The sequence below is a fragment of the Mastacembelus armatus genome, chromosome 20, assembly GCF_900324485.2.
Source record: "Mastacembelus armatus chromosome 20, fMasArm1.2, whole genome shotgun sequence".
Lineage (NCBI taxonomy): Eukaryota > Metazoa > Chordata > Actinopteri > Synbranchiformes > Mastacembelidae > Mastacembelus > Mastacembelus armatus.
This window is the reverse complement of record NC_046652.1, coordinates 9731240-9757431: the sequence shown is the minus strand read 5'-3', so window position 1 is coordinate 9757431 and position 26192 is coordinate 9731240. Positions and strand designations below refer to the sequence as shown.

Genomic DNA, 26192 nt, shown 5'->3' with positions numbered 1-26192 from the left:
AATGACTCTGGGAGGAAGAGGGCTGTAAAAAAGTAAGGCAGTGGAGGAAGATAGGCCACTGCCTGTTTAATTAAACCCTTAGAGACTACTGGCTGCATGGGAACAAGGGCCAAATGAGTTGCTGGGTCATGTGCATTTGTTCTGCCACATGAATAATAGAAAACACTGCAGGCTGATTGAAAATAATCTAAAAATATTCTCCTTTGTAGGACTCAAATATGACGCCAATATGACAGGAAAAACTAGGGTGTTTTGTTGTTGCTTCCCTGCAATTGGTAAACAATATACAGTAGGAAAGAGACATTAGACCAGACATTTCACACAAGAGATGGAGGAGACCAAAAACAGAGCTATAAATGACTATTAGCTTTACAAGAGTCAGGTGGTCACAGTCACTGCAAATTTATAATGTGGCTTTATGTCTACTGGACATGCATATAAGCCAAAAGTTAAAAAGTTAACTATATCAACTCTGTTAGCTGATACGCGATCAGTTACAGTGAGTCATTGGGACAAAGCACATGCAAAAATCAAAGTCGGACTTTGATTTTTGCATGGGACAACCATGTCCTCCAGGATACTATGGGGAGTAGTGAGCTTGATTTGGACAGGCAGCACCAACAGAAATATGTCTAATGTTGCTCTGAATGTGTCTTTAGAGTTTCAGCAGGTTTCCTACATTTGTGCTTTTAATTTTGCATGTGCTTTATCACTAGGGGTCACCATATTCAGTGCTGTGTTTATACAGCAATTAAGTTAATAGATAACAATAATGCCAGGGAGCAACACACAAAAACTACAGAAACAACCCATAATATTCAAGAATGATTGTTATGTTGCCAGGTTAATGCTGACCTGTCACACAACCTAATGTAATAGAATCAGTTTCTAATTTGTTTATGTTTTAGTAGATAATTTTAGTTACACTTATAATTAGCTGTTCATTTATTAATCAAATAAACAAATAAATTGCATTAGTCATTTGTGCATAGTGACTACACAAATTAGCAAAACACAATGTGATATGTTTGTGCTATAGTGATAATGTGGGTTGTTTTCAAAGGTTGTCTGCATTTAATGACAAGACACAATATATTATGACATGACAAAAATACTGTACCCAGGGAGAAATATTTTTATTTGAGCAATTCTTGGTAAGACCCCATAAAAAAAAAAAACTCATCAGACATTTCCACTTAAAATAATCGTGAGAACATGTCAAAGACAAATCAGATAAGGAAAACTACTATTTTGGTGCTATTTTTTAAAATGTACATTGAAGTTAATATGTGACTGAAAACCCTCAACACAAGAAGTCCTAAAAATTAAAAACAAAGAAAAGAAAGCAAACAATGAATGAAAGAGCCAGCAACTGTGTATCTCTCTAGCAGTGTACCTGTAGTTGTAAAAGTGTGGATGATATTACTGCCAGAGTATTATCAGTTTCCATGTATGATGGAGGACTGAGCCCTTTCTGAACGTATCTTTTCCCATAATAAAACTCACTCTTTGCTGCATTCATTCCATTTCACATTCATATTATTGACAAAACTACTATCTATTGTCTTTGTTTCAGTGTGGTGCGATAAATCTCATGCAACAAAGCTACTACTGCAATTCTTCTTCTACCTTCCAACCCTTGAAACACAAGAACACTCTCAAAATGTGCTATAAAAAGTGGAAAAGTCCGATCAAAGGAAACTATTTAGGGTTGTGAATGCTCACTGTATATCCACAGGACCCAACTGCAATAAATACAGCTATAGAAAAAGCTTAACTTCTAGAAATGTACATTAGACAAAACAAAACATTGACGAGAAGCCTCTGTTGACTTCCATTCACCTGATGAAAGCTGACATTAGTTATGCTTTGCACAGCAGCTGATAGACAAGGAGATATGGTGCAGCAGTGGAGCTGGTGGGCCTCTGACACATAGCAAAGAAAAACTAATGGCTCATATGACTGAGAGCACTCTTGCCAACAAATATGTAGGTGTGTGTGAGTCAGTGAGCGTTTAAAAAAAGGTACCAAATCCACTGAACCGCGAGAAGAATCGAGGAGGTCTTCTCTTTCTGGACTCTGTTTCCCTCATCCACACTTTCTTCCTCTTGGTGTCCATGTGTCCTTTAAAATAAAAGCAAACATTTTAATTAAACACTGAAAATTTTCAGTTCCACTTTTTAATAACTATATTTGGGAGTTATAAGATTTAACTATGGCTTTACTGCTAAAAAGTCATTTATCAACGTTCTATAGATGACATACAAGGATCCACTTAGTAGTTTAGCTTAACACAAATACTTTAAAACAAGGGAAAGCAGAAAGTCTGTCCAAACATAACAAAATCATCTTAGCAGCACCTCTTGAGATCACCCCTTATATAATATCTATCTGGTTTGTTTAATTAGTACAAAAATCAAAGTGTAACATAGTGCAACACATTCACTACCCATAAATGCACTGTTGTGTTTAAAGTTGGATGGTACTACCTAGCTGATACTTGACTAAACGTGTTGATAGTGTATCAGTGGTATTGAGAGTGGTATTGATCTCATCATCTAATCGTCTAATCATCATCGAGGCTGCTAAGACGTGCGTTCATGACAATCAAATTAATTAGAGACGAGATGAGATACGATGAACCTTATTCATCCCGGAAGCGAAACTCAGGTAGTCTTGTACTTAAAGTAATGAGTACTCAGCAGTAAAAATACGCAGTAACAGTCCAGTTCATGTTGGTGAGTCTTCTGCCATTGGCTAAGGTGTTTTAGAGCCTGATGGCAGTGAGGATGAAGGATCTCCTGTATGGTTCAGTCCTGCAGCTCAGTGAGGTGAGTCGTCCACTGCAGCTGCTTCTCTGCTCCATCAGGATGTTGTGAAGGGGATGGTCAGTGTATTCTAGGATGGTCTCTACCTTTGTCTGTGTGCTTTTCTCCACCACAGCCTCAACTGTGTCCAGCCTCATTCCAGTCACTGAACCAGCTTTTTGTACCAGTTTGTCCAGCTGCCTTGCATTCTTCTACTACTGGCACCACTTCAATGTCCGCACCACAGGCCTTGACTGGATTAGGAGGGGGTTTAGACCTTAAAAAAAATTCACTACCATTTCCTTTGTCTTAGAGGTGCTCAGTTGGAGGCTGTTTTTGTGACTCTGGTACAAAAAGGCCCTTGTACATCTTTTCTTGTCCTGTCTTGTGTCTTGTGAAACACGCAACAATAGCAGTAACATCAGAATACTTCTCAATGTGGCAGCAATCAAAATTGTATGTGAAGTCTGCTGTGTACAGTGTGTACAGGATTGGAGCCAAAACAGTTCCCTGTGAAGAACCTGTTCTACTGACAATCTGTGGTCTTTCTCTCAGGTAATCTGTGATCCAGGAAACAAAGGAGGAGTCCACCCCCATCACTTTGAGCTTGTCTCTGAGGATGATTGGTTGGATGGTACTGAATGCACTCAAAGAACATAATCCTCACATAACTTGGAGATGAGACAAAACATTGTGAAGCATGTAGAGGAAAGCCTCATCCACACCAGTGTGTTCTCTGTACTCAAACTGCAGGGGATCTTTTGTGTGTTTGACCTTGAGTCTCAGTAGACAGAGAATCATCCTCTCCAGGTCCTTCATTATGTAGGATGTGAGAGCCAATGGCCTGTAGTCATTTAGTTCAGCTGGACATTTTACTTAAGGTACCGGAACAAAACAAGATGTTTTCCACAGAGCCGGGTCCCTCCCCAACTGTAGTCTCAGGGTGAAGATCCTCTGTAGAGGCTGACACTGTTGGACATCAGGGACAGCTGCCTTACCAGGGCACAGTATTGTAACGGCAGCCTCAGCCCTGTTACTGTGACAGATGGTGGAGCATGTCCAGGTGAGGGAGGGGGGTAGCTGTAGTGATGGAGATGCACACAAGTGGAGGACAACGAGGAGGAGGAGATGGAGTAGATGGCACCGAGGGAGAATGAGGAGGTATGGCTGGGGCAGAAAGTTTATTTGCCACAGTGTCAAGCCTGTTGAAGAACTTGCTAAGTTCATTAATAGTTCTCTACAGATGTTGACCACACAGATCAGGTGTGTATATCAGTATGGTGTGTATGGTTGAATGTAAACAGGTATGGTGATGATATGACTCTGGGAACATAATAAGGTCTGAGACTAACTGCTAAAACCTCAATGTCCTGACAACATATCCTTTCGACAGCAATGTGTCCAGGGTTACACCATCTCTTGTTCACAAATAAAGCCAGTCCTCCAACTTTTGTCTTTTCACTTGCCTCAGCATCTCTGTCTGCACATAGCCGGGTGAAGTCAGGCACATCCACACAGGAGTCTTCAATGTTTTGACTCAACCAGGTCTCAGTAAAACACATCAGGCAGCACTCACAAAATGCTCCCTGGGTCTTACCCACTGCCGCCAGCTCCTCACTTTTGTTCAGCAGAGAGTTGACATTCCCCATGATGATGGGTGGTGGGAAGGTTTGTATCTCCATCTCTTAGCCTTTAGTTTCACAGCAGCTCAGCATCCACAGAGACTTCTTCAGCTCAGCTGGAATACGGTGATGTACTCCAGATTTGCTCCATTGTAGTAAAAGGAGGTCATCTCTTGTGTAGATTCTTCTCCCCACAGTAATATCCAGAAATAGGACAGCAGTTGTCAAAACTAAATCAAAGACTGTAAAGGTTTCATTGAAATTGTGTTGACCCTTGACCTCTATGAAGTCAGAAAGGTTAGTGACATGGACATGGTCAGCCACATTCTGAATACATGTTGAATGTTTTTTAGTTTTTGCTTGTATTTTTATGTTTTTTTTTTTCTAGTTGCTATTTGGTTTGTGTTTATTTTTGCATTATTTCTGTGTATCTTGTACTGAATGTAGACCACACACTTCTCCAATGTTCTGTGCATTGTAATAAAAGAAAATGTGGAATACAGTGATATTAAAAGCCAATATGGGGTTCTAGTTTCCTTGCAGCTCTTATTCAGAAGTCTAACAGTCCACTGGAAAGGTCTTCATGATGAATTTAAGGTGTGTAGAAAGAGTGAATGATTAAGTAGAAATTATTTATCTCACATTCAAAAGCCTTAGTTTCAGTAAGTTTTAAACATTGTCTGAGGACTCACATTTGAAAAGCTTGTGTGATTATCTCAGAGAGAAAATGATGGTCTTTGTTTGTATCCCAGCAGGAATTATGCGCAGTGAAATTACAGCTTCCCTCCTCAACTAACGAAGCTGCCATTATAAAACATTCAGCGACGGTGTGTTGCACACAGCTCCTTTGCTTTTGTGTGTGTCTTCCTGACCCCATAAAGGAAAACAGGGGGTGATCTCTGACTGCAGGATGTTTCTGCAGCACAGAACAGAGTTGCCTAATGAACAACTTCTCTCCTCAGTGTTTACATGTGCCAATCAAATACATAGCTCTTTGTCATGGTCTTTTGTGTGGCCATCAGACACAAAAGCAGACAATTAGCCATATTTATTAAGACTCTGCTCTTTGAAGGAGAGCTCTGTGCTGTGGTAATTAATCAGCCCTGCAATGTTGAGTGGGCGGACCTCTCATTAGTCCCAGGCTCGGCGGGCCATGCTCCTCCTCATCCTCTAAAGGGTTCTGGGTGGAGTTTCTCAGGTAGTGCTGGTGCTGGCTGAGGCCAGGAAGTGTATTCTGTCTATGGTGACATAAGTCTTCCTCCAAGGAGCCTTCTGCTGTGATGTCTGTGGTTGTGAGAAGAGCAGAGCAGAATGAATCACTACTAAACCCTCTCCAGGATGAATCGCCTGAGGTGCTCAAACCAAACATTGAATTTTTATTTCTTTATAAACACCTTCTGTGAATTTCAAACCTTCTGACATGAGGTGTATGACATATAAAAGTAAGCTGACAGGAAAACCTATTTCCTTGTGATGCCTTTGGCAGTATGAATGCAATCAGACAGGAAAAGATAACAACGTACCTGTTACAGCAAGTTGAGCACCAAGTGCAGAAAGGTATATTGATGCAACCAACATGAAACAAATAGACAATATAAATAAGAAGGTCAGAGTCCCTAAGGTGCTGCAGACCCTTCCTTCCTTTTAAACCCCAACCATATAGTTCTTTCATATTTTTTTTCTGCCTGACTTTATTGTGATTAGTCATGTAAATAAAATGAGATTTGGTTATTCTTTTCTCTAGGTAATTTACATTTATATTGAATTAGTGACAGGCAGGGAATGGAAGGGGGGGGGGCGACTTATTATGCTTCAAGATTACTGGCAGATCTCATCGTCATTGTGTTGTGTAATTAAGGCAGTGAAGAGAAGAAAGGAGACCAGATGCTTGCCATGCTGAACCAGGTCCCATTTACAGAAGGATCTACACCAGCATTTTAAACTCTCCTGTATGATGTATAATAGCAGCCTAAAACACTTCAGGCATAGCAACCTTGGAGTGTACCTGTACAAACAATACATGCATATAAACATAAAACATTTTAATAACAAACAGAGACATTGTTTGTCAAAGATGTGCAGTTTAGAAGGAGATGGCTTTCTTCTGAGTATTTCAGTGGGTGCACGCCTGGATTTCAGTTCTTTTTCAAGAGAAATTTTATTACTGCAGATCATTCATGTTGACCCAAGTCCCATTGTGTGTGGATATGTGTGTTAAATTTGAAATTAGCTGGGTAGCCTATTAGCTGAGTACTCTTAACAATATATAGCTTATTTCTTGCTGAAAGCATGATTTATATTATTTTAGTCCCCACTTAATTTTTCTTTTAATTTCAAAGTAGTCAAAATTCAACACAGATGTGACCCCAGAGAGAGACCAGCTCCCGGTCATTCAGTAGAAATTGGACAATTAATGGCTTTACTCTCAAGGCTGCAGATACTAATTTTCTATCCTGCTCTTGGTAAACAGCACAACCTGCATTTGTCTGGTGATCCTATCAGGTAAAATGTGTGTCATGAATGTGTATCAAGTAAAGATGTGTTACTTTGTTACCATCCATCCTAGTACATCCCCACATCTCTTTTTATTCTATCATCTACAGCACAACAATTTATTTACTTTCAATTTATTTTTGAATTTTTTGCCAATTATATTTACATATGTGTATTTTTTATTCTCATCTTATTTTTATTCTGAGTGTTGCTGTTTTTGTGAACTTGGGGAAGCTTATGACACCAAAACAAATTCCTTGTGCACGCAGCAAGTATACTTGGCAATAAAACGCTTTCTGACTCTGATTCTAAAGTTGTTTTAAAGTTTGTTTTATCTTCTTTTACTCCAGAAGATCAATATTTGTGTCTCCTGTGAACCAGTTACCTGAGTCATAACAATCACTGCAGTATCAGGTTTCATAATCCATCATCAGTTAATTAATTTTAGCAAACATTGTCAAAGTGCAGTAATAATCACGTGATCTTTTAATGCTCATAAATACTGCCTTTTATTTTCTGAAACAAGAAGTTAATTTGAAAAGTGGAGCGAACACAGTGGAGCTCATGGTTGTTTTCATTTGCAGCTATTGTCTTCAGAGTGCCTATCATTTGCCTTCAGGCTAAACAATGCTGTGTGTAAAAAGGCTGATATACACGTTGTAGACTCAAAGACATGAATGGGTAGAGAGGCACAAATACCTGGGTTAACGCCCAAACACAAAGAGACACAAAATCTATGTGTGACAGACAAAAGCAGCTCTACTTGCAGCAGGTTGGAGCTTTCGTAGAGTATTGACAATAAATCGCTGTTCAGGAAGAGGCTAAGCTTACATGACAGCTACACTTTCCCTCGGTTCACGGCGATGTTTCGTGCCGTGCTGATGTGACCCTACTACTGAGCGCAGGAAGATACAGTCTGTGTCCTTGTTCAGACATGGTCAAAGAGAAACTGGCAGCTTATCTTTGCCATTGGTGATAAAGTGGCCAGTGGTTCTTGGCTGAGCCAAGGATTCACACTAAGATGTGTCACACACATAAGGTGGAGGGGGGGATTAAAATCAGATGTTTCTTGCTGCCAACAGGAAGCCATCCTTCACAATGTGGGGAAACGCTGGGATAGGAAATAACAGCATTGTGTGTCATGATAGAATGGATGGACACAGGAAAAGATGCTGCAGGACCTTATATCCAACTTTTTTTATTTTATTGTTAGAACTACCAGCATGTTTCATGAATGACTGCCAGAGTTCAAGAAGCAGACACATGACTACATTAAATAGTGGAAAGAGATCGCATCAATTAGGCCTTCATAGTTGAATTGCTGCAAAGAAGACCAAGTGAGTTGCTTGGGCCAAGACACACAAGAACATTAGACCAATGGCGTCTGAACTTTTGTCTGATGCCCAAGGTTGAAATTTTTTGTTGTGTCCAGCATTGAGAAATGCAGAGATGGTGCACAGATGGTATCTGCATATGTGGTTCTCCACGTGAAGCGTGGAGGAGGAGGTGCGACTGTGTTTGGAGCTTTGCTGGTGACACTATTGGTGATTTATTCAGAATCGAAGGCTCGTGTAATCAGCATGGTTATGACAACATTCCCCAGTGACAATGTCCAATCAGGTTTTAGCTGAGTGGGAGCATTTCTCTTTCTTCTGGTTAATGACTTAAAACACAACTCCAGGCTCCTAAAGAAGGGGTGTGTTGGAGTCCAGACTCACAACCATTGAGATGGTTTGCTATAGATTGGACTGCAGAGAGAAAGCAAAGAAGTCAAGTGCTCTTTGAAGACTTGGAAAACCATCCTAGGCAAACACCTCAAAAGGCCAGTTGAGAGAAAGCCAAGTCTGCAGTTATTAGAACAAGAGGTGTCGGTTTTGGAAAATCTAAAATAGGTTAGCACATGTCTGCTTATTACATATGTTTATTTTATTTAGATTTGGTGCCTAATGTAGTAAAAAGGAGAAATAATAGAAACAAAGAAAACTGGATCAGAAAGTGGCTGAATTACATCTTAATACAAATGTGACCAAAGCAGCTGTACTGGATGATTTAGGCACATTTGCACTCAGCATCTTTCATTGAAGAGCTAGATTACATACTGGTTAAAACTTGTCACGATACCTGGTGTCCAGGAAAATGTTACGATTGTGCTGTTTTCAGTTAGACACAGTTGGAAGAAAAACATGGGTCTCTTATAATAGAAGTATCTTATACTTTTATGGTTTCTATCATGACTGGGAGGCTCAAGGTTTCATATCTGATCTGAGTCAGTGACTAAGAACAGCTAAGAGGTATGGTACACCTCAATTTTGGCCAGAATGTTCTATTACTGTCTTTGGTTCTTTACAGATGCTCATCAGCAGGATGTGCAAACAGGCAGATGGAGTAGTTCTCCTTTGATAGAAACAGTCAGTAAATATTGTGAGCACACTGCCATTTTTGATGTCTTATATTTGTGAAACTTCTAAGTAAATAAAACTGCACCGACATTTGTTCCAGCTATACTGCAGGATTTGTGATTCCTGTTGCTGAATTACCATTCAGCCAAACTATGGTATGATTTATAGGCGAGCAGTGCCATCTAGTGGCCAAATTAGCAATTACCATTAAATACCTGAGAAAGGGCAGAAATACTTGTTGGTGGAACAATCCAAACGTAGCACATTAGATACTATCAATATTAGATAAGTTCTAATTATTTATAGTCACTGTTATATACACTATTCAAATATTGCGGTGACCATACACTCCTACTGACGGCGTGGTTCATACACTAGGGGTTGGTGGGGCTACATGGAGAGAGGAGGTTAAATTGTCCAAGTATGAAATTAAAAATCTAAATTGTGACATGCAAATATGTTTTTTTTCTTCGCTTATTTAGGTCAAATAGGTCTGCTGCGGGGCTCTTACATGAATTACATTAAATATAAGGTGAAAATGTTTTTGATTAAATCTGTTACAACTTAGAAAAACAAAGAAGACAAAAAGAATTTTATACTACACAGTAAATGTGGTAGATATCTCCTTGGATTGACTTATAAGCCTCATATTAATTAAAGTACATGTTATAGGACGGTTTCATTTTTTAACCCTTTAAAAACCATTGGTACACGCGATTTCCATCAAATATCTTCCCTAACTCGTATCTCAGTCATTTTGAACACAAAGACACGGCACAGTAGTTTTACAACCTGTATGATTTACCTTTGCAGGAAATATTATTTCTGACGTCCAACGGGAACAAATATGGTGATAATCCCCATTTTCTCCAGGACTTTTTTTTTTCTTTTCTTTTTTTAAAGTTTTCTTCCTTGTTAAAGTAATTAAGTGGAGGTTGCCTGTACATCTGTGGGTCGACTGCAAACAGACACTTCTAATAATGAATTCGGCATATTTTAATGATGCCTGTTTTACAAAATGTCACCAAAATAGTGTAAAACCACTGCTCAAGGTAAAAAGTAATAAACCTGTTGATCCGAGAGATGGCGATGCAGCACTTCATGTGACCGGTTCGCCAGCAGCAACACTATCAGTTTAGCTAAATGCACTGACAATGTTTGGTCTTTGCAATAACTGGATCGTGATTTTTTTTTCTTTAGGAGAAGATTCAATATAGATCAAGACATGGAAATATAACTGTAACCTTGTCTGGATGCTAAAATGATATTTTTGCTAAGACAGGCCTATTTGCTGCTTCTTTTCTATTGCTAGTTTGTTTAATGATCCTTATCATACAACATATCAGCAGACACACAAACACATCCAGACAGAGAGGCTGCAGAAATAAGGAGACCAGCCCAGGGATGCAATGTCACCCAGCAACACTAGTGTGCAGCCACTTCCACTACTTCAGTCAGCACTGGGGATGAACAAATCAAGACAAATCCAAGTCTACTACTTAAAGACATCACCAAAACATACACAGACTTCACATCTTTGCATTTAAGCAACTTGATTAAAGGTTATATAACTACTGAGCTTTAACATTTCAGCTTGACACAACTACAAGCCTCGCCCTGCCCTTTTCCTCGCTTTCAGTTTCCCACTCATGATTTGTCTCACTAAAATATGCAGTAGTCCTTGTGTAAATAAATGAGCCCCAAGCACATTCCTCAAGAAAACACACACTGCTCAGTACAACAGCGCTGCCGAGTCAACTGCCATTCATTGCCTTACGCAATTTAAACTCCCAGTCTGAGCTCATCCAGTCCAATATTTGAGAAAAACTGCAAACAAATCCACATTTTGAATAAATGTCACCTGACTGCAAGAGCTTCTTGTTTAAACATAAAATCTGACTCCATGCTTCAGTGCCTGCAGGGCACAGGTTTGAGCATATCTTTGCTGAGAAAAAGCAAGTTTCCCTTATAATCTCTGGATGTTTAAAGGGTTAGTTTCAGTCAAGGCGCACACAGCGTATTAGCAATGTGCTGTATCATCAGTGAACAAGCCCTAATATGAGTCACTTGCACTCTGAGCTGTTAGTAGGTTATAATAATGGCCACAGTGAACTGTACTGATGAGTGAGTGCACACGGAGCAGTCGCAGTGGTTTCCTTTGTTGAGCTGTGTGAAGCAGGTTTTGAAATGTGAACAGGCACAAGCACACACCTCATACTTTCAGGAGAAGTAAGATGATAAAAGTTAGTCACGCTGAAGAAAATACCAGGTATCTGCAGCAACATTTCCACAATGTCAAGATCAACTTTATTGACCAAACATCTTATTTGTGATTTCATTTTCATTGCACAAAGAATGTTCTGTCTGTGACTGTATAAGGTGTTGCATGGATTGCAAAACTGGTATTCTCAAAAATGCAAACAAATGTAAAAGTAAGAAAATTGCACATTACTTAATTTATTTATCTGTCATTCATATTACACACACAAGGGCATGGTAACAGCCAACAGGTTAGCAATGTGAAGTTGAAGTTAAAGGGGGTTAGGGTGAAGTAGTTAAGATTTTAAATCATTCACTTGTTAAACTCAAATGAAAAGAGCAAAAATAACATGCGGATCAAATGTACAATAAAGACAATATCAGCACTAAAGGAACAAGTTGAATATATATATATATAACCTAAGCTTTGCACATATGGCAGAAATCTAATACAATTCAACTATTATAGTAAACAAAAACACAAAACCCAGCTAGATGATCCCCCATAGAACTAGAATAAATACAAATATAGAAATTCTGTGGACAACTCTCTTGCCTCCTGTGCAGCTAAGCTGAACTGAGAAAATTGCTCTGTGGAAATGAGATGCAGGAGGACAGAGAGATGTAACAGCAACCACTGAGAGCAAACATTGTCACAGGGAGTTTTTCCAGGTGTGAAAATTGATTGCTGGTCAAATCTTGTGGCGAGATAATTAATTGTATCCCAGTCTTTGGAGCTGCTCCTTACCATTGACTGTTAGAGATTTTAACTGACCGTCCTCCTCCACTTCGATTCGCTCTTGGCCATTCTCCACAATGCTGTAACAAAAAGACAGACAAAAATGTTTAGTAAGCAAGAATTCAGAGTAATACAAAAGATCATAAAAGTGCTGTAACGCTTGAAATTTGGGTACCGTTTCGTAGTAACTTTTCTGCCGTTAATGAACTTGGTGGAAGTCGAGACAGATCTGAAATTACCCATTCCTCCTCCACCGCCACCACCACCACCAGCAAAAGTTGAAGAGGAGAAAGAAGTGATACCTCCAACGCCCATGTCTCCAAATGAGCTAAAACCTGTACCGGGGCAAAAATTGAAAATAAAAAGAGCAGTTAAAATCCAAAACTTCTTCCAAGAATCTGAAATGTACTAAATGCTATGATATTTGTTGGGATGTAGGCACCTGAACTGAACCCTCCAAAGCTAGGCCCAAATGTTGGAAAGCCCCCAAACTCAAACAATGACCCCCCCATCCCGTTCCTGCTTGCACCCCTGTGACGACTGCGACCGCTGCCGAAGAAATCATCGAAGTGGTCATCAGCTGTGGAGGGCAAGAGTAGATCATTCAATAAATCCAAATGAGGAATATTTTAAACACTTACAGCTCATATTGTAAAAATCTGACAAACGAGTCAGTGCAGAAGTTGTTTTAAGGGACCACCAATATTTGTTTGGGTCTGGGACTGTAAAATCTTGCACTTTATGTGCTTTACAGGATAGCACTGCTTTAGGGATTTAAATTAAAAAAAAATTAGCTATTTTTAGTGGAACATTTGTGTATTCTTGTCATACACCTATATTTTGCAGTGCATGCTACTCTTCTTATTGTCAGACTTTAAATACCTTCACACTACTAGAGTCCTCAGGCCCTTGCTCTCAGTGCTCTCGTGTAGTAACGTCTGTTTGGGTGTTTTCATTGTTAACAGAAGATCTGTCCATATCGAATAAAATTTAACTCTTATCATCGAGATCAACCTAAATCTTATTGCAGTGCTTACATAACATTCGATATTTGGCACAGCCTACTTGAGAAAAAAAAAAAAATCCATAAAAACACGATTAAAATGTGATGGATAAGTATACAACAGGCTACAATGATGGTGGCACTGACTCTATAGCTGCTGAAATGCTCTACTATGCCCACCACCTAGTTGCTAACTTTGTCTCACTGCCGTTTGGTACGGAGCACGCAGCGTTCAGTTACTTTTTGCCGAAAAACATCTGCTTGCTCTAACCAAAAACAAGGTCAAGAAAGCAAATGGACTGAAACAAAACAGTAAGGCTGCTGGCAAAAAGTTGGCAGTGAGTTCAATGACACTTAAAACACATTGATGGTTCATATAAAATATTGGTTATAACAGCTTTAATGCTGATTACAGATCAGGAAAAGATTTAAGTAGCTAATAAGCCAGTAACAGCAGTATGCCCATCTGTAGTTTCTTAATCTTAATGCTAAACTGTACAAGTGCCTACCACTAATTCTCATCCTGAAGCCCTATAGCCATGCTATTAATTGTGCAGTGCCGATCTAGGTCACCCCAGCAGGATAAAGCTGAATCACTGGCACCATTCACTGAAAGAAGACTCCTGCTTCAACCTTGAATTTACTGTTGCAGCAATAAGAAAGTGTTGGTTGTTCTCTCAGAAAGCTTAAAATAAAAAGTCTCTCCTACCCTGTGCTGAGCTCTTATAGAGCTGTCAGTAAGACAATAGGAGCATGAAGAGAGAAATGAAAGCACTGGAATGCTGTTTTACCATGTTCACATTCTTGCATATGCAATTAATGTGTACACAGAAATAGCCAAAAAAAAAGTTAAGGCATTCTCAAATGGTAAGCAAAGCACCATCTCACTTTTAGTCTTCAGATGTTTAAGACATGTTAAGTACAAAGGTCAAGTTTAACTCAGTGACACATGATACCATGCATGTACAATATTGCACACAGGATAAATAAAATACTGTAGGTTTTCAGCATGCACACTCAAAAGCTGAGAAAAAAAAAATTACAACTACACATATAAGGAACAGAACTCAAAATGTATTTGTTTAAAACAAATTTTAAATATTATAGGAGCTGGTCACAGACATTTTAAGATATTGTCAATTTCTGTAACATGTCGACAAAAGAAAGTAAAAGATGTCACGTTGTCTGCTTCATGTTCATTTAAGAATGAGCATTCTTGGTAAACAACATTGGCCCTTATGGTTTGTATCTGTTTGTCTCAATAGCACATACACCCAACTCATTCTGTGGGCTGCTCTGAGGTGGGAGAGTAACAGATACACAGGATCAGCTGCTGCTCACCGAGTCATGCTAACTGTCAGGACTTGAGACAAGATGGGGATTTTATAACATCTCAACTCATTTTCTAGGATTAACGTCTTCAGGGAAGTCCAGAAAACCTTTTTTTTTGTTTGTTTTTTTTTGTTTTTTTTACAGGAACATAGTTAAAGAACAGAAATAAACTTGGTAAGGATGTTTTACCATCTGTGGTTGTGTACAATTTCAGCCTAATAAAGGTTGTTCCTTGACAAAATGTAACTTGAGCTTTACTCTTCTGTGCAACAGTGGGTTTGGTTAAGAGTCAGCGTCAAATAGGCAGTTATAAAAGATCACTGGGTTTTTGACTCTTGCGACAACAACCACTCATTCAGAGTTGTTGTTGCAACTTATAACACTGAACTGCAGTTTATGTTGCACAGCTGTGCTCAACGGCCTGAATCGTACCATGTTTTACACACACTTGGCAATACTACATCAACTTTTTTTTTTAATGCAGAAGCTATTTTTGAAAGCATTCCAGTCGAGTAACGTAGAGGTTCAAATCCATCCCGTGCCTGAATCCATATTTAGAGTTACATGGGATGAACGATTCATGCCGTCCAATCAGTTTTTTGCTGACCCCAGACAACAGGAACTAACTACTAGTATAACAGATTAGGCTGCAGTACAGAAGCTTTCCCTGACATATCTAGTCAAGGGTTATGTAACAACTACATGACAAGAATCATCTTCCACTTTGGGGAAATTGCTGAGTAGCAGGTGAATAGACGAGAATTAACTGCTTTGAAATAATTGCAAAAAAGACTGTCAAACTTGAAAGAAGGTAGAAGGTGTTAACCTATTTTTTTCTTTTTGAAATTTTTTCATATAATGACCATAGCAGGAGGAGCACATTAATCAGAATTTTAAAAAAATAATAATCTGTAGTTAGACAACTGCTATTAATTTGAATAGAGTATATTTACATACACAAACACACACTTTTAAAAGCTGGAGTAAATAAAGAATCTAGAGGGCACATATTGAAGATGAGGTTGACGGCCAACACAAATGTTTTCCAATCTGTGACAGCAGGTGAACAGTCTTCAGTGTATGGGAGATGCAGTGACTTGGGAAACAGCACCAGGCTTTACAGTATGTTTCCTGGGACTAATGCATCATCATTGAACAGTAGGAGCTGCTAGTTTATAGCCAACTGGCAAACTAATTAGGACATAAAAATAGATCGCACAAAACTGGGGTCTCTCCTTCTCTTGAGAATCACCAAGTCACCTAGGTCATTTTGGATCAGATAAAAATGATTAAAATTAGCATAAGACACAGTGTACTATCCTGAAAATACTCCTCAATCCCTCTCTCTCTTCCTAAAATAAAAGAACAAGAAATCTCAGCATCTTTAAGGGCACAGTCAGGAATGAAATGGACTTACCAAAAAAATCTGCAAAGGGATCTCTACCACCAAAGAATTCCCTGAAGACGTCGTCGGGATTACGGAATGTGAAGCCTTCGCCAGCAAAGGGATCATAATAGCCTCCTGTAAAACATTAAACAGTAAAGCAAAGTATCAAAGGCACAATTGTGACCACTGCTACTACTGCAAGGAATTAAAAACATCGAAGCAGTACAAAGCCGTTTGGCTCTTAATATGAATTAATAAACATTATGGTACTGTGACGGCAAAATGACTTTCCGAACAATTTAGGAACCACTCTTAAAAGCACTAGGCCCCAAATGACTTAATAATAAAGCTTATTGTTGATTCTCACATTTTGCTAACTACGCATTAGTATTTACAACTGAATTTATTGAGGTAAATATTGCAAAAGTCAGTCTTTACCTCCTCCTCCCCGTCCTCCTCCTCCTCCTGCTCCTCCCCCTGAAAGGCCTTCTTTGCCATAGCGGTCATAAATATTCTTCTTCTTTTCTGTAGTGGGAAGAGTATGACTTTAGATAAGATTGAGAAACAGACCAACAGAAAGAAAGGATTTTCCCCCCGCTGCATGATAAAATCTTAACACAGCAAACTGTTAAACTAACAGTGTTTTTAAAGCTTTATTTATGCCAACAAATAATGGTAAGTTGTAAAAAAATAAGAGTTCAGAGTGATATTGGAAAGCTCATTTCTGACTGATTAATAAAAAGGTGCATAACATGCTAATGAAAAGTACAAAACAGTTACACAGTACTTCAGAAATACTTAACTTAATTGCAATTTTAACTTTTTTTAAATTAATGTAAAGTCAAACAAAGTTTAGCCAATACTAAAGGCACATAACTTCACATTATTTGATTTTGTGTTACTTAACTAACTCACCACATTAAAAACATGTCAACATTACATCGCAAAAATGCATCAATTCATTTATCAGCTCAACTGTTGGCCGTAACCATCAGCACCTGAACACCTTCGCACACCAAACAAATAACCAACTGAGATACCAGGTGATAGCGTAGACGACTTATTGTAAAATTGTCTGTCTTGAATGAGCCTAACAAGTTTTAGGCAAGTTTTATAAAGCCAACTAGGACTAATAGGGTTTTATTTCATTACTTTAAAACTTGATGTCTTGCGATTTTCTGAAAATAAGATGTCTAGTTAAGTTTAAAAAGTAATGCTGCTTCGTGCAACAGTGCAGGGGTCAGATTTGTTTACTTACGAGTCTAAGATCAAATATTTATACAATTTTGTAAATTTTGTATTTTATTCAGGCAAAGGCCTCATAAAATAAGATAATTTTAGACAAGATTTACCATTTAATATAAAAGGTTAAAAAAAATAATCCAAAATGTTCATATTAAAATGTAATTTAATTTAAAGTCCAAGTTTTCCTGCCTGAAACGTGATGTGTGGTTTTATCTGACCTAAAGGTTCAATATGTAATATTATATATACATATAATATAATATTTAGATTGATATATTAGCAGAAATAGAACATAGTATTCAGAAATATTTTGTCACTAGTGTGTAATCACTGGAAAATACAAATTGCTATATTATTGCAAATTAAATATTGTGGGCCTTAGAACTGATGGACGGACAAGACAAGAAATTTGAAGATTGATGTTGGGCTCCGAAAACTTTTGTTCAGCATGTATTTGATGTTTACCCACTAAATCATTAGGGAAAAAATCCTTGCAGCCATGCAGGGTCTTAAGGGTATAGAACCAAAAGTATTGCATTTAAATCATTTCTTGAAAGCAAAGGTGGCACCAGACAAGTCAGCTTTCATGTTTGCAGTGCCAATGACAACACATGCATTTAAAACAAAGCTATTTTCAAACTGTGCACTAGAGAGGAACATCACTTGTCATTAATACAGGCAGCACTCAGTATAGATATATTAAAATCTTACCATCTGAGAGGACTTCATATGCCTCTGAAAGCTCTTTGAACCTCTTCTCAGCTTCCTCCTTGTTGTCTGGGTTCTTGTCTGGATGCCACTTCAGTGCTAATTTTCTGTAACTGGAAAGCGAATACCATACAATATAAATAAATATATAAAAAAAGAAATGGCAATATATAGTGTATAGGTATGCCAAGAACAAATTAAGTCTTTATAGAGACATGCAAGGTGAATTCATTTATGTAAAACATATACTGCCACCACAAATTCAAGTTGTCTTTTGTTTTGGCCAGCAACCAAAAGCATACCAAGCACACAGACACTGTTATTTTGCCTGTGGGGGTGGGGGTACAAGGACAAAGACAGAACTCCAATGACGTGCAGCACAGGCCTCGTAATGCAGCTTATGCTGCATCAGCTTTTTGTTTGTATGTCCAGCAGCAAACATAGATGCTGTGGCTGCTGAAAGTCAGACAGCAAGAAAGGTACCACAATCCAGGGATTGGCTCCCTCATGGATCTATGGTGAATAGTCTTTGTAGTCGACGTCTTTGTTGTAATCTGTGACATTATCTGGCTGTGTAAGGCCTGGTCAGCTGAACAATGTAGTGTGATTCTCAATCATGCAAGCAGCCTGTTCTGACTATTCTGTGTTTAACTTTAAAGTCTCTGAAGTCAGTATTAGTGTTTGCTCTCCTGGCTGTAATTTAAGATCCGTTATATTTAATCAACAAACAAGACTGAGTCTACATCCCTGTTCGCTGTAGCCTGACCAATACAAGGTATCAATATTTATTGATATTTCTGTTTAAAAAAAAAAAAATCAATAGTGACATCAGCTGAAGCTTTTTTTCTTCTTCTTTTTAGCAATCCATAACATAAGTACTTGAATTTTACTTTAAGGTTGCCTTAATTTTTTTTTTTTTAAGGACTTGGTAATGTACCAGGCATGGCACATCAGTCAAATAATCTACAAACTTAAACTCTACCCTGATGCCACAGAACAAAAAAGTTAAAGAAGAGTCAAAGCTACAATTACAGTGTACCCTGATTGTGATGTCAATGTGGGCAGGTAATGGCTAAATAATCCACTTAGTATCTGGTTCTAGTTTATCCTCAGTGTCATCTCTCAATCACTACTTCTACCTCTCATTTCCTTATCCTCTCCTTCTGCAGCTCCCCTACCTGCTTTTTCCATTTCTCTCAATAACCACCTCCTGTCCAGTGCATTTTCTGACCGTGAACATCACTTTTAAAATAACTTTATTCTTGGTTCACCTATTGTGACCTACAGGAGTCAAAATTCTAGGAACTCATGTTTAAAGTACATTACACTGTATAGCGCATTTGCTAAACAATTTGGAATAAAATGAGGATTTAACAGATTTATTTTTACATATTTAATCCCAGCATGGCTAATGTATTACCAGTCTGACAGTCAATGATGCAGGTGCTTTGCGTGTTAACTCTGTGCAGTACCATTTTAAGAGTAAAATGTACACTCAGTCAGCGTATTATGAAAACGAAGCCAAAATGAAGTTAGTCTAATAAATGGTCATACTGTTCAGTTTTTAAACAGAGGTGGCAATTCAGATTTGAGGATGTAGGTTCAGCATTACAAGACTACATTCATTTTTAACTAGGTGTGTACAGTCCCTAATAAACTGCCACCTGAGTGTGTTACTTACCCGTCAAATTAAAGAAAATATTTGAACTAGGAGTCATGTGAGTCTACTGCCCCAATACATTTAGCAAATCACCATACTTTCATTATTAAAGTAACCTTGCTTGAGGTAAATTGGTGTGGTTGGATAATTCTCCCACAAAGATGTTTTGACATCCCGTTCAGATGCAAGTCACCTCTCTCTTCAAATAGACACTTTACAGGAAATCTTTCACTTCTCAGAGCAAGATGTGTCAGAATCTGTGAGGATGTGGCTTTAACTGCACTGGCCTGTTCAGTGGGTGACTGCAAGTGGTAGGTGAGCATAAGGGGAAGGTATTTGACAGTTGCAAGGTTATAGGAAGAAGAGTGGAAACTCGCTGCACTGCGGTCTCTGCTCTTTCCTCATGTCACTTTATACAACTAGAGGTGGATAAAATTAACCTATTACACCCCTCCGAGTGAACGCCATTTAACAACATCACTGGGGAAAAAAAAAGCAGAGCAGAAACTACTTGGCACACTTACGCTTTTTTGATGTCCTGTTGTGTTGCATTTTTATGGACTCCTAAGATCTGGTAGTAGTCCACCATTGCTCTTCTTGTGCGTGTTTGTGGGTACCGTCTTGTGTGCTGGTCTACGTTGCCTCTGTGAAAAGAAGTTTACGTTAAGACATGATGGCTTTGAGAGACAGAGCTCAATCTTTGATTGAAGATAGCCATGTGTGTTCAATGTCCCCTTTCCACACACAAGTACACACACTATATTAAGATACTGAAGTACTTTAGATTTAGCTCCAGCCTTCCAACAATAACACAGAGAGAAGAAAACATGTATAAAAATATGGACATGGCTGGCTAGATAAAATAACAAGTGCAACTAACATACTGAATTCAAAGATTATCTAAACAGAAATGAGAAGCTTGATTTTTTTTGTCAACATCTGTCAAGTAACAGCATTAAATCAGCCCTAGTTTCAACTGTAAGCCATTATGTTCAGTGGAGAAACAGAAACCTTGACAGGCGCACCAAAAAGTAACCAAGAAGCTGATTTCTAAAGTTATAAGTATTTCTAACCTTACATCTACAATACCGATATATAAATTTGTAGTGCAACTCAATTAGCTGTCAAGCCACAATGAACAACATCCATTCTAAACCAGACATTACGCTGTCTTCACTTCCATGTGTCCAAAAAAAAATTCTTGCATTTGTTTATCCTTTTTCAGATGAAACCTTTTCCTCTAGGTTTTCCATATAAAATTAAATTAACCACAAAATAAAGCATACAAAAAGCAAAGGGAAAGGGCCTAAATGCTTTCTAAACCCACTGTATCTCCTGGATTCCTTCCCACGCCCTGACGCCAAATAATACAACAACTCAAGAATTTGTCTTTCTTAAACTGGCTGAAATCACAGACTGCCACAGGCCAAGTAAAACAGTTAAGAAAACATTAAGCAAACACAAACTTGATCATTAATTATCAAGGAATATCTTAGCCATCATAAGAAAAATTATAAACAAACCAGTGAGAACTATTTACACTGAAGGTCCACTATGTCCTGTTTGTCTGCTATTTATAAACCGTGGCCTTTGCAGTTAGATGGTGTTTGTGCTGTTATGAACATGTGAGGCGTAGGGGGCTTTTGGCACACAGCAGCCCAACTGACTGACTTCTGGTTGGAGCATGGCACAGGCAGTTAAGCCATAACAACTGTCCTTTTCAGTTTATCCCTCCCTTCTTAGGGTTCAATTCTCCATTTTAGTTATCCTAAAGCTTTCCAACTAATGTCCTTCCCCCCAGCACATCCATGAACCAGGGGCAAATGTTACACTGACTATCAAGTTTTGTTTTTGTTTTTTTTGTTTTTAAATGCAGTGAATTATTGTTTCCTTTTGATGAAATTAAAAAGAACTCAACTGAGAAGTTACTGATGATAACGCTGATAGGTTTACCAAGCCCCACTGACTGTGGGCTAGATGAAGAAAGGATTATTCGGTGAGGGCTAAAGAATGAATAAACAGAGTAGTGGTCTGGGACCATTATTAGTTATCAGCACAAGTCTGATGTTATTCCTTCTCATCTTTTTCATTGAGAGTTGACTCAAATCCACACAGGATTTTGTAACAAACACTTCCAGACAAGTTGAGCAGCAAGAGAATACGGCAACATCTGCTCAAGTTGGTTTTTTTTTTTCCAGTTGTTGTAGTGTAGTGTTGAATACTTAATAACAAGTAACAAGGGTAGAGCAAGGAATGGAAACATGTTGAGCTAATTTATGTAATACCGTACCAATTTCTTTGGACCAGCATCAGAATAGTTGGATTCACATTTTACACAGTAATTATAATTTGGTTAGAGTTTATGAATTATGAGTAATTACTTGGGTAAATTGAACTGTATGCATCAACACTTTTAGGCTTGACAAACAGGTTTGGACACATTTTGAAAGACATATGACGGAATAATTTAAAGTAAGATTAAACAAAGACAGGAACATAAAGCAGCATAAAAACAAATGCAGATAGGCCTATTTATAAGTTGACATAAAATAACACAGGCCTGTTGATATATTGGTCAGTAACCGAACTTAAATTTTGAGTTCATTCTGCTCAAACTTTCATATCACAACAGATCCAAGACACAACACAGAGGAAGGCCTCTATGTAAAATACATACCTTTAAAGGAGAGATGTTAAGTTTTCTTAATACAGAGTTATTCAGTAGCAATCAAACATCTAAGGAACTAATTTTGATGACTGAAGGTTACAGTATGCACCAACTAATATATAATAAAGTTAAAAAAGCCATACATTTTAAAAAAGAAAATAGTTGCACATTGAGCTGTATCGAAGACATGACTGTGACTGGAATTTCCCCAACAATGTTGGTATTTGAAACAGCATACTTATATGCTACATCATGTTAGCAGATGATCAGGGTGTCGTCTTGTTCTTTTCCTTTGGGCTGCTCCCTTCAGGGGTCGCATCAGTGAATCATCTACGTCCATTTAACCCTATCCTCTGTATCCTCCTTTACCACACCAACTATCCTCATGTCCTCCTTCACTACATCCAAGAACCTCCTCTTTGGTCTTCCTCTAGGCCTCCTTCCTGGCAGCTCTAACCTCTTAACTGGTATGTGCACAGTAACACCATAATCACCTTCAGAGCAGCTTGAAGTTAGATTTTTTCCTCTCTGGATATAAATCTCTAGACTTCAGAATTTACATTTTTGACTTTAGAAACAAAAACACATGGTGACTGTCCAATTGTACAAATGACATTTTGTTTTAGATAACATGTTCCTCCACACTTTTTTGTAAATATAGCATTATACTGTTTTAAAAAGGCAGCAGGAGCACACCACTCCACTTCTCACAGTAACACTACAAGCGCATTGGACAAAACAAGCCAAGTGACTTACGCACCAACACTATAAACTTAAATCTTACTTGTAAATGATTCACAGCAACCAGTGATTATTACCTTCTTCTAAACAAACTTTATTCCATTGGATTATCCCAAAATGCCTTACTATAGTTTAATGCCTCCCTTCATTGTAGACACCAGTTTGTTGCCATATAGAATTCATGTTCTAATGATATAATTGAAAAGGGAGTGCACCAAGGCTTCACATAAGGGCCTCTCCTTTTCTCAATAAATAAATATATATATATATATATATATGACCCTCTGAAAATATGTTCATCTTTATGCAGATGACAGTTGTATACACCTCACACACTGATGGCTTATAAGTCCAAAGTGCTCTATAATTTGATTTTTTGCCAGGTTTAAAAACAGCCTCACCGACAAAACTCATGCACTATATTGTTTGGGACAGAATACTGCATGTCATACGCATACAGATTCCAAATCAATCTACACGATGGATCATCTCTTCCAAACGTAGCCACCCTTAAGTATCTTTGGCTGTGGATTGATTGAGAGCTATCATGTGTCACATGTGCAATATATTGTTAAAGTTAAAGAATGTTTAGAACAACAATAAAGTCCAATTGATTGTTTGACCAGAGACATAAGTAAGCAAATTTCACAATAACTCACACTGCCATTGATAGACTATGCAAATACTGTTTACCATAATTGTAATAATGCAGTTCATAGACCCTTGGATTTTCTTGTCCATGCCATAGCAGATTTGTATTGAGATGTCAAATCTATGACACACCAATGTATGATATATGAACCACTCAGCTGGCTGAGTGCAAAAAGAAAACATCACCAGTACAATTTTATATTCCAGATTGTACATAAAAGCAATTACTCTACTTACCTTAAACAATATCTGATTCCACATAACTCTCCATATCTGTTAAGACACTTGCAATACCCGTCTTTCTTTGTCCCAAGTATCCACAAAGAGGTGTGATGCAAAGCATTCTGTTATGAAGCTCCAGCAGACTGGAACAATCTTTCCCTATCCTTCAGATCTATCACCACTTATCACATCTTTAAAGCCTCAGTTTTCACATATTTAATGACAAACTGTACATGAGTTTAATGTTATTTCTTACTCTGTAACCTCGTACTGTTAAATATTATGCTCATCTAAGCAATACATACTGAACTGTAAACTCTGTTTGGGGACGAGGGGTTGTTGGGGGAAAATAAGAGCAAAATGTTTGTTAAATGTCATTGTTAGTTGTGCTGTTTGTACTGTATCTGTCTGTGTTATGTGTTTGTATTTCAGTTAATGTTTTTGGACCCCCTTGAAAAAGAGATGGCACATTTCAAGAGGCTATCCATAAATTAAATTCCAAGTTTTTATGCTTTAAACACTGCACGGTGCAGACATGAGCAACTCGTTTCAATTTTTGCTGATTCTCTTTCTAGCAGAAACATGTTCTACAAGGTGATCATCCCAGGAAGACATCATTTCCTGTGAAATTCAGGGGTAGCCATTTCACAAATTTGAACATGTTGGACAAAAGGTCATGAGGCTTGTGTAAAATGAGCCATTTAATTTCAATTTATATATTAATTTTTTAAAAAACTGCTTCAGAAGGTTGCAGCACAGTGAATGTTCAGGATAAGAGATAACCTCCCAGATGTGAGAGCCATGTCTGTATTGGAACTGCTGCATTAAATTTAAATTAATCAGCCACCATAGGGAAATTTAATGGCTCCAGACTCAAAATTGCAGTTTGACTGTGAGAGAGTAGTTTAAAGATTGCATACATAAATCCATACATACACAGAGGTACAGGTTTCATATCTCTAAGATGAGATAACCTTTATTAAATCCCCAATGGGAGCCTCATGTAATCTTGTAGTGATATGTAATAAGTATTAAGTAATAAAAAGTAGTCAGTAACTCTCCAGTTCATGTTGGTTAGTGCATGTATGAATCCTTCGTACCATAAAATTAAAGTGGTGTTGCCATGTGGTGCTTATTAGCCAGTGGGTGAAATAACATGAAATAATGTTGGCTGCAGTCGATAGCGTTGTTTTTCTGCGTTTTGTTAAACATGTAGCATTTCTCATCTCCCACGCGCCTGTAGCCAATGGCAACAGTCAGTAAACACATCCTACCGCCTAACCAGAATAATAGGCATACCTTAAGTGTTTTGCTCCTCTTTATGTAATGTGTCTGCACTGTTGGAAAGCTAGCTAGCTAACTCAACGTCAACGGGAGCATCTGATGTGTGGCTATAACCCCCCGCCCCTAGTCATATTCACAGAAACTTCCAGAATAAACTCATTTGAGATGCATTAATATACAACACGGGGATGTAAATAAAGAAACCACGTTACATAACGCGTGAAAACGCCTCTAAAAATACTCAAGTCGTTTAAGTTTAAAATGGCACTGGCAGCGGGTCTCGTGTTGCCAGACCGACCGTCACTAGTGCTAGCGCTACGTTTGGACTGGTATCGTTATACAAGCTAACAGTAGCTAGTCCCACCTTTGTGTTGTTGATTTTACCAAATAGGACCGTGGTTCTCATAAACCATACAATGGTTTGTAGAGCCAATAACGTTACTAGTTATAGCCAAGTTACCATCATTTAGGTTAAAACAGCATGAGGCTCCATTCAAACATTTAACGCTAGTTAACTAGTTATGTTTAAGCTAGCTCGACGTGACACCGGCTAACGCGGTTACTTCAGCCTGTCGTCACCACTGTCTGTCGGACAAAACACAAAACTAGTTACATCTCTGGTGAGATAATACAAATATTCCATATGGGAAACTGAGATAGTGACACGACCAACATCCCCATATGTAGAGTTAGTTAGATAGCTGGCTAGCTAGCTGGTTAGGTTAGCGTTGAATCCTCGTCACAGGCGACGGTAAACACGGTTTGAGTTGTTGCAACAAAATTAAGCCAAATAAATACATACATTCAAAATCCTACTACTTCAAAACGTGCTCACCTCTTTCAAACAAACGTCAAGTGCAATGGACTCTGTTGCTGGTGCTCGACTGAATAAGGAGACTTAGGTGCAGCTGATATTGAGCAGCCTAATATACTGTAGCTGCCGCTGCTGCTTTCAGGTGCTATCGGACATCA

The 26192-nt window shown here is 38.3% G+C and overlaps 1 protein-coding gene across 1 annotated transcript; it reads right to left on the bottom strand.

Moving 5' to 3' along the window:
- Positions 1 to 1496: 1496 nt before the first annotated feature.
- dnajb6b (DnaJ heat shock protein family (Hsp40) member B6b) lies at positions 1497 to 26192 on the bottom strand. Its single transcript, XM_026291874.1, has 10 exons — positions 26056 to 26192; positions 20179 to 20298; positions 17998 to 18107; positions 16480 to 16566; positions 16072 to 16176; positions 12762 to 12899; positions 12495 to 12654; positions 12329 to 12399; positions 5555 to 5713; positions 1497 to 2124 (listed from the first exon to the last, which is right to left on the bottom strand). The coding sequence occupies exons 2-10, from the start codon at positions 20241 to 20243 to the stop codon at positions 2015 to 2017; spliced, it is 1005 nt and encodes a 334-aa protein (XP_026147659.1). The 5' UTR covers positions 20244 to 20298; positions 26056 to 26192; the 3' UTR covers positions 1497 to 2014.